General features: G+C 29.4%; 1 protein-coding gene across 1 annotated transcript; it reads right to left on the bottom strand.

The window, feature by feature from the left end:
• Nucleotides 1-9,327: 9,327 nt before the first annotated feature.
• LOC135959056 (uncharacterized) lies at nucleotides 9,328-9,866 on the bottom strand. The gene is made up of 2 exons (XM_065510059.1): nucleotides 9,636-9,866; nucleotides 9,328-9,550 (listed from the first exon to the last, which is right to left on the bottom strand). The coding sequence occupies exons 1-2, from the start codon at nucleotides 9,848-9,850 to the stop codon at nucleotides 9,400-9,402; spliced, it is 366 nt and encodes a 121-aa protein (XP_065366131.1). The 5' UTR covers nucleotides 9,851-9,866; the 3' UTR covers nucleotides 9,328-9,399.
• Nucleotides 9,867-16,386: the final 6,520 nt, after the last annotated feature.

The following is a 16,386-nucleotide window of genomic DNA, read 5'->3' as shown; positions in this document are numbered from 1 at the left end:
ATGGACCCAAGTGAGCTGCTTCAAGAGTGGCTACCCATGGAACCTAACCTAACATACAATCGAAGTTATTGATGTAAGAAACATTTTATATTTAAACATCTGTGGTTTAATAAAATACATAGAAACTATTTGTAGTTGGGCGGTGAGCAATTTTAGACTTTAGGAGCATCGAATATTTAAAAAAATTATTTAAATGGAGTTTATTAATTTTAGTTTCCACTTTGATAATAAGACTTCTATAGATTAGGGATTATCCTAAATAAACTAACTCGTATTATCATCATATTACTTTTTTAAGAGTCCATAAATAAGAATTCGATCTAGAGCGAGATTTCTGATCATTAACTTTAGTTTCCTAAATAAATATTTTAATATGAACCACATGAACCATTAGAACAGCAAATATTATTTCAAAACATATTTTTTCTTTTTTCTGTTTAAAACAAGAATATAACTCCATTTTGCTAAACAAATATAAATAATTAAAAATCACTGACATGATTTCATTTCAACAAAAATCGTCTGTAAAAAAATAAACAAAATGTTAATCGATTAAAATGCTTGCAGCGTTTGAAAAATAATTAATATTTTCTGCAATTAAAATCTTTAACTACCACGGTCGCAAGAGAATAGCTGAGCGTAATTTCCATTAAGAAAATGATTAATGTACAAATAAAAATAGAACAAATGAAATGGAAATTATGTTAATTTCATGCTTTATAATTATTATAGACAACAAAATCATTAATTGAGGAAAAATTATAATCAGCATAAGTAATTTTGCCAACAAACGATGATAAATGATGGATTTGTTGATATTCAAACCAAAAGGAAGTAGTTTATGTTCCAAACTAATACAACTGTTTACACTAGTAATACGGCACAGGTACAATTGTAACTTTTTCGTTTTTAAATTGCAACAATCTGTGACATTTCCACCTGCTTAATAACCGTTAGTTGCCTTGACAGCATGAAAAAGTAAAGATGAAAAGGTAAAACTGTAAATTCATATATTTTGTTTAAAATTTATTATTGACGCCTTACCTTAGTTAATAAAAGAATTAAATTTTAAGTAAAAATTAGCTTTCATTTTAATTCTAGCTGACCCAACAGATTTCTATTTCAATAACAAAATAAATGTAAATCAATGTATTTCGTTGTTGTGTCAGCCATATAATTTGGGAGAGAGTAATTATTTTTACTCTTAGCTTACTCTCAGTTGAGCTTCCAGTTCTAACCTTTGTTTTTGGTATTCTATTTACATTTTGATTGGAAGATCGATGTTCAGGTAACCAGTTAAAATAAAGAAATGCTTTTTTCGATTGCTTTACTGTGAAATCATAATTTCATTCATTGCAATGCTCTATGATACTCGATGTTTTCCGCAGCCAGTATTTGTAATGGACGTTTATGTCCTCTAACAAAAATAAAACATATTCACTTACTTGTGACTAGGAAAACAACATCATATCAAAATTCAACCAGCACCTCATTTAAAAACATATTTTGGAAAACTTTTATATTTCTGTTTTTTTTTATTAAATTTGTAATTTCTATAACACTAATCCAACACATTAATTGAGTTTTGTTATTATACATTATTTAACTTTTATTTTTCTTAATTTCATTATTTTTATACAATTTTTTTAACATAATTTCACTATTTTTATTCACTTTTACATATTTACTTTTATTTAAATTTTCTGTTTGCATTTATTGATCTTTGCGATCATATGGTTTTAAACATGTTGTTTTGTTTTTATTTACATTTATGCATGAGACAAATATATTGCGTATAAGAGTTTTGTCTGAGCTAAAGTAGTCAGGGTTCGGATAATTCCTTTATTCATATTTATTGTAAGTGGCTCAAACAAATTTTTAGAAAATAAATTAATTTTAAAATACATCCAGTTTAAATTCATGGAATTTAACCTTTATTTTTAAAATGTGGGAAAAGTATGCAATATCTAATGACAATTTTCAGTTTTACAAACACTTTTGTGTTTCATACAACCCATTTGAATGATGACTGAACAAATAAGCATAAATGATTTAAGTCTGAGATAATCTGAGACATTTTAGGTGGCAACGTAAATGTAAATATTTAATGACATTCACTGTCAAATTTGTTCTAAATTTTATGAACAAGAAGTTTCTTTGACAGATGAAGGCTTGAAAAGATCCTTTTCCTGTGGATCATTGCCTGGTATAGACCAAATCTTTAGATAGTCGAAAAAAAAAATCGATTAAATATTTAATCATCGACTACAATTTTGTCTTAATTTGTGGCAGATTGGCATTATAAATCTGTTAGTTATTCGCAAACAGGTAAATTTTGCAGATGATTTCGTTTGTATATTCTTGTAATTAAATTTGGATTTGCATATTAGGAAAAGAAGACTGGCCCATGAAATCATCTTCATCTTTGTTTTGGACATAACATCCTAAACATTTTTATCCCATTAATTTGGATTCACCCGACAACAAAATTTTATTTCATTTATAATTAATGAAAATTTCAAAGGTAATTATAGTTTCAATATAGTCATCTAAATCAATTTCCACCTAATACCTTTTTTTGTTCTGTTCCCCTAAAAGTCTCACTTCAAAATCTCTAAAATCACAATCCCCAAGCCTGACGAGGGAATCCTCTTCCAGGGGATTCCTTTGATGAGTCACCAGACAGATCCTCTGTCGGCTATTGCGCACTAAAGTTAAGTCTCTCATCATTCATCTCTCAACATCTTTATAACAATAACAACAACATCCACAAAACCACCACCAAAAAAAATATATTAGCTCAACATAAAACTCAAAATTCCAACAAAACAATAGTTCGCATGTAAAATAAAAAAATAAAAATGTTTCCAATCAAACCATAAAACCCAACAAAAGTTCCAACTCAAAAGATAAATGAAATAATAACAAAACAGTGTTTCACAACCATGAAAATGTGCACATAAAACAGTGATTCCGAAGCTTATGTTGCCTATGTTAAAATTTCAGCTAAAATGTAAATAAAATAGTGTTAGAATCTACAAATTGTGTAATATGTTGAAAATTTTAGAAAAATGCAAAAAGAAATGATTTGCTTAATAATGATTTTTAAAAGATTTAACTAATGAGCATGACAAAATAAAGCAATAACAAAGAACACAAAAAAATACACTCTATAGTCGGCATTAGTTGTTTTAAGGAGAAAATGCACATTCAGTAAAAACAATTTCAAATTTAACCTTAATAACTAATATCACAGTATATGATCACAGTTTAAACATATTAAGAAATCGGTAAAAGAAAAGTAAAATGTTTGGAAATTTTAAAATAATGTAAAAGTTAAAAAGTTTAAAAGTTTTGTATCTAATATCACAGATATAAAGAAAAATCAAAAGATTTGAAAGAAAAAATGCTTAAAAGTTAAAAATATACAAATTTAAAAGTTAAAATATATAAATAGCTAATATCACAGTTTAAAGAATAATTATTAAAATAAATAAAACTAAAATTTAATTAAAATTTAGTAAATAATTAAATAATCAATAAATATTTAAAATGTTAATTTGAAAACAAAAATTGAAAAAAATGAATATTTAACTAAAACTAAAACCCATACCAAAAACTCAAACAATGCAAGAAAATTTTACAATTTTATAAATTATTTTTCCTAAAACTAAAGGTACCGCACAACATGTTCATGGAGAAGGCCTTCTACAGAATGAATGATTGGTGAGTGAAAATAAAACCTTATACTTATGTTTTTACTTTTGTTTATTTTCTTGCATTCCTATAACACAAACAAACAAACAACCAAAAGCTTATTTATGAAAGATCGATCAAACATAACTTTGTTCCATTTTTAAAGTAGATCAATCATGTTGTAACCTAATTTATTTTATAAACAAAAGAGAGTCAAACATGTCTTGACCTACTTTTGCATGCAACCTAAAATATACAAGCACACAAACCTATGTTAATCGATCAGCTGTTCGAACCAAAGTTCAATGAACTTTAATAAATTTGCTCTGTTTCTTTGTTTGTTATTCTTTTCATAAAATTTGCACTATGGGTCGTAAATTTAAAGTATGAGAAATTGATTTTTTTTTTTTTTGTTAAAATTTAAAATTACAACTACATTAAATTACTTTATTAGAAAATTATTTTTTTTGTAATTTATTAAAAATTTTATAATTTTCTAAATCTACTTGTTTTAATATTCTAATTATTTTGTAAAACTTATAGACAACTAAATTTTATTTTTTTTCTTTCTAAATATTTAACTTAATGAAATGTTTATATGAAATCTTAATCTTAAATCTAAATATAAATCTAAATACATGTATACGTTTAATTATGATTAGTTCAAAATTGGTTAAAATAAATATTTTCAATATGAATGAATAAAACTGAAATGATTTGGTCTTCTGATTATGTGAGAATGTGCGATATTTAGATTAAAGTCAATTTTGGGGTTCTAGGTAATTTTATATGTCACTAGAACAATGGTAGGTGAGGGTTAAGAGACATTTGCATCCATAACATCCGGATAGCTTAAACTTGGCAATCGATAGGAAATCATCAACTATAATTTTAGCTTACATTTATAACTAGATGAGGGGCTTTGTTTTGATTTGTTTGTTTTATATCTAGTTATTTAGTTAAATTATAATGACCTCTTAAGTTTTGTAGAATTTTATTTTGGGAGTCTATAAGAGCATGTAACAAACATTAGAAGATAAGGAACTTGGACACGAACCCCCCCACCCGACTCTTAGCTAGCATTTCAATGGCTCCCGCCGTCCATACTTCTTTAGCCTTCACTCACCGGAAATCATTATATTGAAAACTAGATATATAAGAACATTGCTTAGAAATTCATTTTATTTTATTTTTGATTTCCAGAGTTTAATAAGATCAATTTGGTATAAGTTTAAATTTTCTAAATTTATACTATTTGTTTGGTTTTGGTTGATGTTTCATTACATATTGCATGTTCGCTCAACCAATCACAATTTTTGAAATTTTGTGCAGTGTTTGGAAACACCTTGAGGATGAGTTCGGTTTTAATTGGGTGAACTTGCAGAAAGCGACGGGAAATTGAATGCAGCTGGTAGAAATGTCAACCGGGATTTTTCCGTTGTCAATGTCCAGCAATTATTTGGAAAATACATCTCAAGATTGATTGTTCTGCAGCTACATATGCATTTTCACAGTCAATTTGAATTTCTTGATGTGTTTTCACAAAATGGACGACTTCAAACATTCATTAAGTTCATAGTCTGTCGTGACAGTGGAATCACTGGAAATGTTTGTCGAAAATCGCACCACCAAACCGCCTTTGATTGTTTCTTAAATCTTGAAATAATGTGGGGTCACGAACGTTGACTAATATCAAAATCAATCATCCATTCTTGGATTGACTGTGTAAATGAGATATAATGCTTCGGTGGAAAATATATGGGGGAACCTGGAACTGGATTCAATTTTTACGACTTTGATGATTTCTTTGACGATTGATTCCAAGTATTCCAAATATCTTGGCATTTCGGAATATTGCAGCGTTTGGGCAAATGCATCAGTCCGGTACATTTGCAAAAATCTTGTCAATGTTTTAGATGGCTGTTGATCAACTCGTTGTAATACATTCTCCTCAGTTTGATATTTTTCATGAATGGCAAATGTATAAATGCACCAAATTGCTTCGTTATATAGCAGCCTATTTGACTCACAGCAATGTCACTGCCTTTAGTCATATATTTGCAGATGTATTTGATAAGTGGGCGTATTCAATTTTTAAAACAAACATTTAGAAAAATAGACATATTGGTGCAGCCGATTTCAAGCCAGAGGATACGGACAAATGTCTTATACAGAGAGCTCAGACGTCTGTTCAAGACAGAGGCTTCGGCCATCTGTTCAATACCGAGACTTCAGTAATCAGTTTAGTAGAAAGGCTTCGGCCGACTATTTAATACAGAGACTGCAGCCTAAAATTCAAGACAGCGATTTCGGTCTTCTCTTCAAGGCAGAAGCTACCGGGACTTTGGTAGTCTGTTTAGTAGAGAATCTTCGGCCGACTGTTTAATACAGAGGATTCGGCCAACTATTCAAAACACTGACTTCGGTTGTACAGACTCCGGTCCCTTAGTTATGTTTATTTATTTGTTCAAAACATGGGCATCGGCCGACGGTTCAATACAGAAACTTCGGTCGATTGAACAAGTCATAGGATTCGGCCAACTGTTCAAAACACAGACTTCGATTGTCAGTTTAATACATAGACTTCGGCCCCCTAGTTATGTTTTTATACCCTACACCACCATAGTGGGACTTAGAATCACTTTCTGAGTCGATTAAACAATGTCCGTCCGTCTGATTGTCTGGCTGGCTGTCCATGTAAACCTTGTGCGCAGAGTACAGGTCGCAATTTCGAAGATATTTCGATCAAATTTGGTACATATTACTTTTTCGACCCAAGGACCAAGCCTATTGAAACTGGTTGAAATCGGTCCATTATTTCACCTAGCCGCCATACAAATATCCTCCCGAAATTGGACTTTATCGGTCATAAATGTTTAATTTATAAATGTATTTCCACAAATTGCACTCCAAATAAGTTTTATATATACAAAATTCATATCACCAAATTTTGTTACGATCGGTCCATAATTAGTCATAGTTCCAATATAGACCCGTTTCCTAAAATCACTTTAACGTGCATAAATCGCTTAAAAATTTTGGTGTACTCACAAAATTCAACATAGTAAACTTTGATATAGACATAAATCACACGACCTAATTTCATGGTGATCGGTCCATAATTGGTCATAGCTCCCATATAAGGCCCACTTCCGAAAATCACTCAAAAATATAAATTATTGAAATTTTAAAAGAAAAATGTTTTTGCTATTTTACTTAGTGTAGGGTATTAAATGGTCGGGCTTGACCGACCATACTTTCTTACTTATTTTATTTGCATTATAGCAAAATTTCGAACGCTGGTGCTTTTCCTATAGTTACTGACTGACCATACCATTTTCATTTTTTGTCTTATATTTATTATATTTTTCTTTAATCGAGTGTTTTTACATTTTATAATAAATTTTTTTAAAGACAAGGGGAATATCTCGTATATAATGTACAAATTAATAGTGAATTTCGTTGGTTTTATGTTTTTTTGTTGGTTCTATGTTGTTTTTTGTTATTGATTTGTGTTTTGCATGGGTAAGTGTACACATGACAAGTAAGAGTACTATATTCGCCCGTGCCGAATCTTAAATACCCTCCACCTAAATATGATGGTATAAAAACTGAAATAATATAACAATTGTTAGAAAGACTAGTTTACGCAGAAGATATTTTATTTCAAATGTACAAAAAATTCTATCTAATTCAGCAATTTATAACTGAAATTCCTATTAGAACGTATGAAATTTAACAGTTTATATACTTAATAATTAGTTAATACGTTTGGATCAACATTTTTCCCTTTTGAAGAAACAGAGTATAAAAAAGGGTATACAAATATATTTAGACAAATTTCAAAATATTTGCTTGTGGGACTTATGTGGGAGCTACGACCTATTATGATTCGATTGTCATAAAATATTTTTACGTGATTTTTATGTATGTATATGAGAGCTGTGTCTAATTATGGACCAATATTCACAAAATTCAGTATTATGATTTTTGAATACAAATTACTGATCTGTGTACTATTTTGGTTTAATATATGGATGCTATGATCTATTATGGTCCTAAGTATTTGTGGGCTATTTTTGTAGAATTTCATATAAACAACGCTATTAACAAGAGTGAATCATATATGGGAGCTATGCCGAATTATGGACCAATATTTAAAAAATCTTGTAGAACGATTCTTGGATACAATTTATTGATCGGTGTAAAATTTTGGTTCAGTACAGATTATTTTGGATATTTGTTCAGGTTAATGTGTTTTCCGAACGTGGTTATTATATGGAGACTATGACCAATTATGGGCCTATCATCATAAAATTTGGTACATCGATTTTTGAATATATTGAATAAATTTGTTTAGAATTTCAACCTGATAACTATATTTGTAAGAAATTTATGAGGATTTTAGTGATTTTCGGGAGTGGACCTTATATGGGAGCTACGGTTAAATATGGACCGATATTCAAAAAATCCAGAGGTATGATTACTGAATACAAATTACTGATCTGTGCGTAATTTCATTTTGATATCAATATATTTTAAATATTTTTTAAGGTGAATATCTTTTTTCGGAAATGGGCCTTATAGGGGAGTTATGACCAATTATCGGCCAATCTGCAATTTGGTACAGTGATATCTATGTATATGAGTATTATTTTTGTCGAATTTTAGCATGATAAAGGTATTTGTAAGAGATTTATGAGTACTTAACTGATTTTTGGAAGTGGACCTTATATGGGAGCTATGGTCAAATATAGACCGATATTCACAAAATCCTGTAGTATGATTTCTAAATATAAATTACGGATCTGTGTGAAATTTTGTTTTGATATTGATATTTTTTTAGATATTTATGTAGGTTATTGTGTTTTTCGGAAGTGGTCCTTATATGGGAGCTATAACCAATTATCGGCCGATCTTCATGACCATATGGGGGCTATGCTCAAATATGGGCCGATCCACGAAAAATTTTGTAATATAATTTTTTTTACCACGAAACTTACTTTTGCTGAATTTTATATGGATATTCCTATTTTGTAGGCATTTATAGACCATAGAACCATATTTAGGGAAGAAATTTGTATGGGGGCTAGGAAAAATCATGGATCGATTCTTATAATTTTTTCCAGAGTTACTCCTTTTATCATAAAAGTAACGAGTGCAAAATTTTATGATATTAGCTGCAATATATTTACAAAAAATGTCCAAAAATATGTGAAAATTATCAATTTTTTTTTTAGGTTGTCCTACATTTGAATTCATAACTTTGGTTCCACTGTACCGATTTCGCTGATTTGATTTTCAATACGAAACAGCTTAGGACAATAATAAACATTTTTCTGACGGACATGGCTCACGGACTTAGAAATTCATAAGGATCAATAATATATATACTTTGTTGGGTCTCAGATGAATATTTCTCAATGTTACACACGGAATGACAAACTTATATATACCCTCATTCACCACTTTTGGTGGTGGAGGATATAAAAAGGTGTTTATGAAGGAGTTGGATGATATAAAAGCCATTGTATTGTATTGTGTGTTCCCAAGTAAATGTACTCCTTTTTATTACAAAGCAAGTGTTCATTACTACAAATATACCAAAACTATTCATCAATATTGAACAAAGAGTTTCATTTAATCATTTGTTATTATTATTATAATTTTTCTATAACAACCTATTAATTTTTATTGCTACAATTAAAACACACAAGTGAAATGCCGCTCACAACATTTGGGATATTCTGCTTTAGTATTTTTAAAATCACCCCATGTACATTTAGGTGGATTTGTGCGATCGTATACTTTGAGTTGCTCTAAAGGCGAAGCTAAAGCCGAAATGGGATCACAGCTAAAGTAAACGAAAATCAAATTACATATAAGAATTTAATTGAAATTACAATTGTTAGAAATATCAAATACTTATGTGTACTTACGTTTCAATGGTGGCCATGCCAATCGAATTATCACATGTTATTTCAGCACAATCCATTGTGGGATGTTTTATACTCTGGCCTGGTGTCAACACTTTACCATTGACAACACATTTGCCAGGATGCTTGTCATCATGAAAATTTCGTTCCGTGTAAACACCAGCTTGTGTTAAGCAAATACATGCCAAGGCAATGCTGAATAATAAAATTAATTTCATGTTGCTTTCTTGAATTAAAAATATGAACTAAACTTTGAAATTATTTTAGTTTGAATTTGATTGAAGATTATTTGTGAAAATTATATATTTTAGAACTAAATAGATTTAGAGGTCAGTTCGAACTGATAACAAAAACAAACATAAAAGTGAAAATATAGACTAATTAATGCAGCTGGAAAAGATAAGCAATGACTTTTACTTCTTACATCAAAATAAATTAATCAATAGTTACGTAAAGATTTGCTTTAAGTTTGATACAAACAAAATCAAACAATAAACTAAATATTCATTAATTAATCTAGTTCACTACACATTAAACTTAAGTAATAAATCTCTTGTGTTTTAGAAAAATTAATTTGAAATGCAGATCTTAAAATTCACAGAATTATTATTTCGTTTGTTCTCCCAAATGCAATCGGTGTGAATAATTTATGAATAATGTACGTCAGTAGTATCAATGAAAAACTTGGACACAGACAACATAACCAAATAGTTATGGTCCGTAATGTACTTTAATAGAGTAATTGATTTCTTAAATCGCTTCTGTATAAATTATTTATTGACAATAAAGTATTTTTCTGAGATAGGAGTTATATGGAAGATTTAGGTTAATATAAAACCTGTTTTTGTCCAATTTCATCACGATATTAATTACTATAAGATAATTGTGTATAGTAAAGGCATTTTCTGAGGGGACATTGTAACGGGGCAAAATGTTGCCTGATTTTCATCATAGTTTATAATATAATTTCAGAGTACTTATAACTAGAAGGTAGAATAATGAGAGAGAGTTTCCAATATTTAACCGTGCAACGCCAAAGTATAATTTTAATTCTTCACGTTATAAAAAAAACTAGAAATAATTAATTTTTTTTGTAGTCATTTCATTTTGATTTGTTCATATTTTCTTTTGTTTGACGTTACAAGAATTGTCTAATTGAGAATGTATTTTCTACTGAGTTTACCTCCTATTGTTGTGTCATGCATACACCTATTATTTTTAGAATTAGAAAAATGCACATTTTTTTTGGACACATTCTAATATAATTTTTAAAAAACAAATAAGAGAGCTATATTCGGCTGTGCCGAATCTTATATACCCTTCACCAAATTATACTTCAAAATACAAATTTTAAATATTTTTAGATAAACAAAATTTATTTTTTTTGTCCAAATTGTTTTTTTAATTTATTTAAATTTTTTTTTTAAATTTTAAAAATTTTATTTAATTTTTTAATTTTAAAAATTTTTGTTTGTATTTTAAATTGTTTTTGGTGACAAAAAAAAATCAGGTTAATTTTTTTTCCGATTTTGACCCATTGTAGGTCCAACTTACTATGGTCTTATATACGTCTTTGCAAAGGTCTTTTAAATATTTATCATTAGATATCCATATTGTCTATACTAAAGACTTAGTAATCCAGATATGCACACAGTTACCAAGGTATATGTACGATCGGCTTTTTGGACTTTTTTTAAAAAATCTATATATTTAAAAATACAAGGCCTGACTCACTCATTCACTGACTCATCAGTCATGAAAGCGCGAAAGCATGTCTGACAGAATTATTGAAGATTTGGATCCCGAAGATATCTGGGGTCTTCAAAAAATTGATTTCAACAGACAGACGGACATGGCTTAATCGACTCTGCTATCTATAAGGATCCAGAATATATATGTACTTTTTAAAATGTTAGATTTCATATGAAAAATACGATCACAGACTTTTTCCCCTAAAAGACTGTATATTAATGATTTGTGTGTTTACTAATATATAGAGATGACAATTTAAATAATTATATATTAACATATGTTATTAACATAGATGTATGATTAACATGAATGTATCTAAACATTTTAATGCAACATAACATATGTGTACATAATAACGTATCATTATTTCTTTATCATTTATTCTTTTCATTATATTCGTTTGGGTGTAAAAACGTCTTAAAAACATCAGAATAACCAATGTGGATTCGTAAAAATCTTCCTTTTTATATTAAATGTCAGCAAGACAAGACGTTCTTCCCAACAAATTTCTATAAATTTTATAAAAGTGAAATAAAATTATCCGAAAAAATCATATTCATCTTGGTGTAAAATAAAAAGTTATCCTTGAAAACTGACGGGAGTAAATGCGATAATCTAGAGAGGATTACCTTCTTCCAAGTCTTCAATAAAGCTCCACTTATGCAGAAATTCCTCTAAAAAGTGATTCAATTTAATCATCGTAAACGTCATTATATGGAAAAATATTCACATTTATTTCAAGTCAAAATATAGTTGTCACATGAGTCACTTCAAATTTTAGAACATTCAACTTCAACAGCTCGGAAATAGCTTTCTTTACCTTGGCTTGTGATTAATTATCTACATTTGATGATTTAAAATAATCAGAAGAATTACCTGTAATAGTGCCCCAGAGCGTTCTTCAAGTGGACTATCTTTATATAACAAGGGAAAGAAATTTACTCAACATCCAATCCAAATTGAGGGAACTCGTTAATTTGCCTTGCTGATAAGAATTTTATTAGGACACCATAATTGGAGTTCATACATTAGAAGTTATATAGGCAAAAAGCACACAAATTCCTCCACATAATAACCAGTGGGAATCTCCGGATTCATATGAGGATTAGTCGTTTTGGTGTCTACATGGTGTCAATTATAAAAATACATTAAATTTATGAAAGATATACGTTTAAATATTTTACATTTTTATAAATCTAGCTCTACGTCTGGTAATCTAATATTTATATCATATTGTTACGTTTTAACCTTTTCAAAGCGCTGGTTTATTTCCTTTAAATAAACCGGATACTTTTGATTGCAAATAAAAGCCGTTTAGTAGTTTGAAAATTGTTACAACTCTTTATTTATTTAAAAATGTACAACAACAAAAGAATTAAATAGTCACTCAATGTTTTTTTATACACGTTTATGTTCTCAGAAATACAGACACTTTATAATGTACACGAATTCACTTGAAAAATACAGCACACTTTAAGACACTCAGTTGATGTTTATTCGAATAGCGTATCTGATAAACTCACTGACGACTGCAACCTCTGCCATTATTTATAACACTGCCATCTGTACTCTAGATTTCTCTTTAACTGTCTAGAGGTTTCTAATACATACGCCATCTGTGGTGTACTTTCTACAATGTTCTTTAACTGAATATTCGAATTCGAATATACGATCGCAGCAAACAGCGTTGCCAACTTACGATCAATGGTCAACTGAAAGCTTTTATTCAATGTTAATAATGCCCACAGATATGCTACAGTTTGCTATTACAGCACTGTTATTTGAAAGCATTAGGCTACTTTTAAATCAGCCGTTAAAATCGCTATATTTGAATTCAAGTACAATTTCGTAACAATATATTTCATCAACTCTTAAAATCCAATGTAAAAGCAAGAACAAAAATTTTAAATAATCATCTAGCTAATAATCATCATCACAATCATCATTATCGATATCTGCTGGAGGCCTTCAACGTTCGTCGATTATTTTGGGTGAGTGTAATTGCAAAAACAATTGTGTTATAATAACATCTTTATTCTTGCATATAAAGAAATTTATGCATAGTAGCAACAAAATACGCAATAAGAAAAGAAAGAGACATAACAACAAGTTTTTTCAGACAATGATATAAATGAATAATTGATAATTTACGTTGTCATTCATAATTCTTTTTTTTATTCATCAAAGTTCTGTTTTGTTTTCATTTTATTCTTTTCTTATTATATATTTGGAGTATAATAATATTAAATAATCTCACGAAACCTTAGAAATTGAAACAATATATCGCACACACTTTCATAAATATTTAGTATTGATCGTTTAGGATTTATCATTTCTGAACGTTCAAATTTAAATTACTTTAATTTCATTTATACTATGCCCTAGTGCTGTTGCTGTTTATGCTCTTTATTTTTATTTTATTTTCTAAATTCGATCAATGTTGGTCGTTAATATTAATTGTTTATTTTAGTGAATAAAATTGTTCAATAATGAATTTCTGAATCTGAAGCAAAATGTTTTCGTCTAAAATGTGATAGGAAGGGTTGAAGGTAAATGTAGTTAGGGGTTTTGAGTTAAATGAAAAGGCGTCCTCAAAACATTGGTTTGGGTGGGAAAAATGCGCCTGGACTATATAACATCAGAGAGATATTATTTAAATTATGTCAGATATAAACTTAGTTTAATCCAGTTTGGGGTATTGATTTTTTATTGATTTTTTTAAAGGGAGTCTATAAAAATTTTCTGTTAATGGAATGATCTTTCTAAAGAGAAAACGAACCCCCCACCCGGCTGTAGCTAGCAGCACAAATGCCCCCATATTCTCTTTTAGTGGATCCCCAACTTGTTCAAACTTCTGAAGAAGAATAGTAAGTGAGTCAAATTAATTGACAGCTATTTTTTTTTTGATAGGTTAAAAACCTTGGTAATATAAGTTCAATTCAAGCAGACAATATATTACAATGTCAATTACATTTGCATTTATTGACATTTTGCGATGAGTGCCTTGCGACATGCTTAATCATTAGAGGGTTAAGAGATAGATATACGAATTAAATAGTTAACTTTGATTATTTAATTTTTATCGTGGGCATTGCATACTTTATGGAGTCACATTAATTTTCTCTATTTCGAATGATTACTAAATAATAGGCCATCTCACTTCATGATAAAATAAGTTTTTCTAGATTTAGAAATTAAATTATGGTCTCAAGTATATATATAGTCGTCATTTAAATCCCAAAATTTTATATTTCCCTACTCTTTCTTTCGAAACAAGAAAAAATATATGAAAATTTCTTATATAAATATTACGAAAGGTAGTACAATAAACAAATAAAGTACTTATTTTATTAATTGAAATTCTTTCAAACTCATTTCGTTACCATTAAATAAATCAATTATAAACTTACCTTCTTATTTCAATTGAAATAATCAGTGTCTTGATTAAATCAACTTTAAAACATTCTTATTAAACAAACCTAAACAAGACATACCTTTTATAATTTAAAATATTTTGTTTTGATATTTTTTCTTCGCCATGCAAAAATAATATCCACTACCATCTTTAATGTGTTTAAGAATTTCTTTAATATTTCCTTTCTACTAATGCTGGTCTACGATAAACTAAACAATGACAAAATAAAAGCCACTTAAAAATTTCAAATGAAATGCCAGTGAGGCATTCAAGAAGCTACAGGATGTACGAATGGGACAGCAGGTGACATTTAAGTTAAAATAAGAGAGAATTTCGTTATTTAATTTAAAATTAAACTACAGGTGTGCAAATGAACACACAGGTATAGAATATTGTGTATTTATATTATTTGATTTTTTGTGTATTTAACTGTTATTGCCAGAAAACGTGTTGTCATTTAAATACCCACTGACTAATGAGCCAAAATTCTAAAGCATCCAAATAAAACCAATACAATCAACACCAATAGCAATGACACTGGCTCTGAAATAGCCAGAACACATACATTTAACATGTGTCTTTTTGGGAAAATCAAATACAATCACACAAATATATAGAATTGGCAAGGGTATGAACTGCCGCATATTTACACGAAGAGAAAAAACAAAGCGTCATATGCGGGAAGTTTTGCTTTACTTCTTTAATTTGAAAAAGTTGCTGCTGAAGGACACCGATTGCTCATCATAGCTTATGGTGAATGTGTTTCATCGGTTTCCTCATTCGAGAGATGGTTTGTGCGGTTCAGAAGTAGTGATTTTGGCACGGAAGACAAAGGTCGCCTAGGTCAGCTAAACAATTTTGAAGACCCATAATTGGGGCCATTACGCCATGGAGATTGTTGTCAAACTCATCAAAAGCTTGCAAAATCCTTGGGAGCTACTCAAGCAGCAATTTAAAAAATGTTTGGCATTAGGTACCATACGAATTGAAGCCGGGAGACCTTGAAAGACGATTTTGCTTGGCCACAATGAAGTTTGAACGCCATAAAAGACTATAATTTTTGCTCCGAATCATCACTTGCGATGATAAATGTATCTATTATGATAACCCGAAAGGTAAGAAATCATACATGAAGTTCAGCCAACCATCCGCATCTATTATGAGCGGCTGATATCTTATCAGACCAGAACGCAACTGATTCATTTGAAGCGAGCATTGACCCAGAATATGCGGCCAGATATGAAATTGTAATATTTCGTCATTACAATACTTGGCCACATGTTCCAATATCTCTTAAAAACTATTTAGAACGAAGTGGTTGGGATATTTTGCCTCACCCGCCTTATAGGGCGAACCTTTTCCCGTTCAACTACTATTTGTTTTGATCGAAGCAAAATGCTCTCTCGGATACGCTTCACCTCATAGCTGTTAAATAATGATTACTAATCATAATAATTTGTAATTAGATTATTTGTTTTCGTAAGGTGAAATAATGATTAAATTACGATTATATTCAGATTCGCACGATTAATAATTGATTACGATTACAAATAATCAAGATTACTTGCGATTACGAGAAAATAATCA

The sequence above is a fragment of the Calliphora vicina genome, chromosome 4 (assembly GCF_958450345.1).
Source record: "Calliphora vicina chromosome 4, idCalVici1.1, whole genome shotgun sequence".
Classification (NCBI taxonomy): Eukaryota; Metazoa; Arthropoda; class Insecta; order Diptera; family Calliphoridae; genus Calliphora; species Calliphora vicina.
Note: the sequence above shows the minus strand (reverse complement) of the source record. Positions and strands in the feature narration are given on the sequence as shown.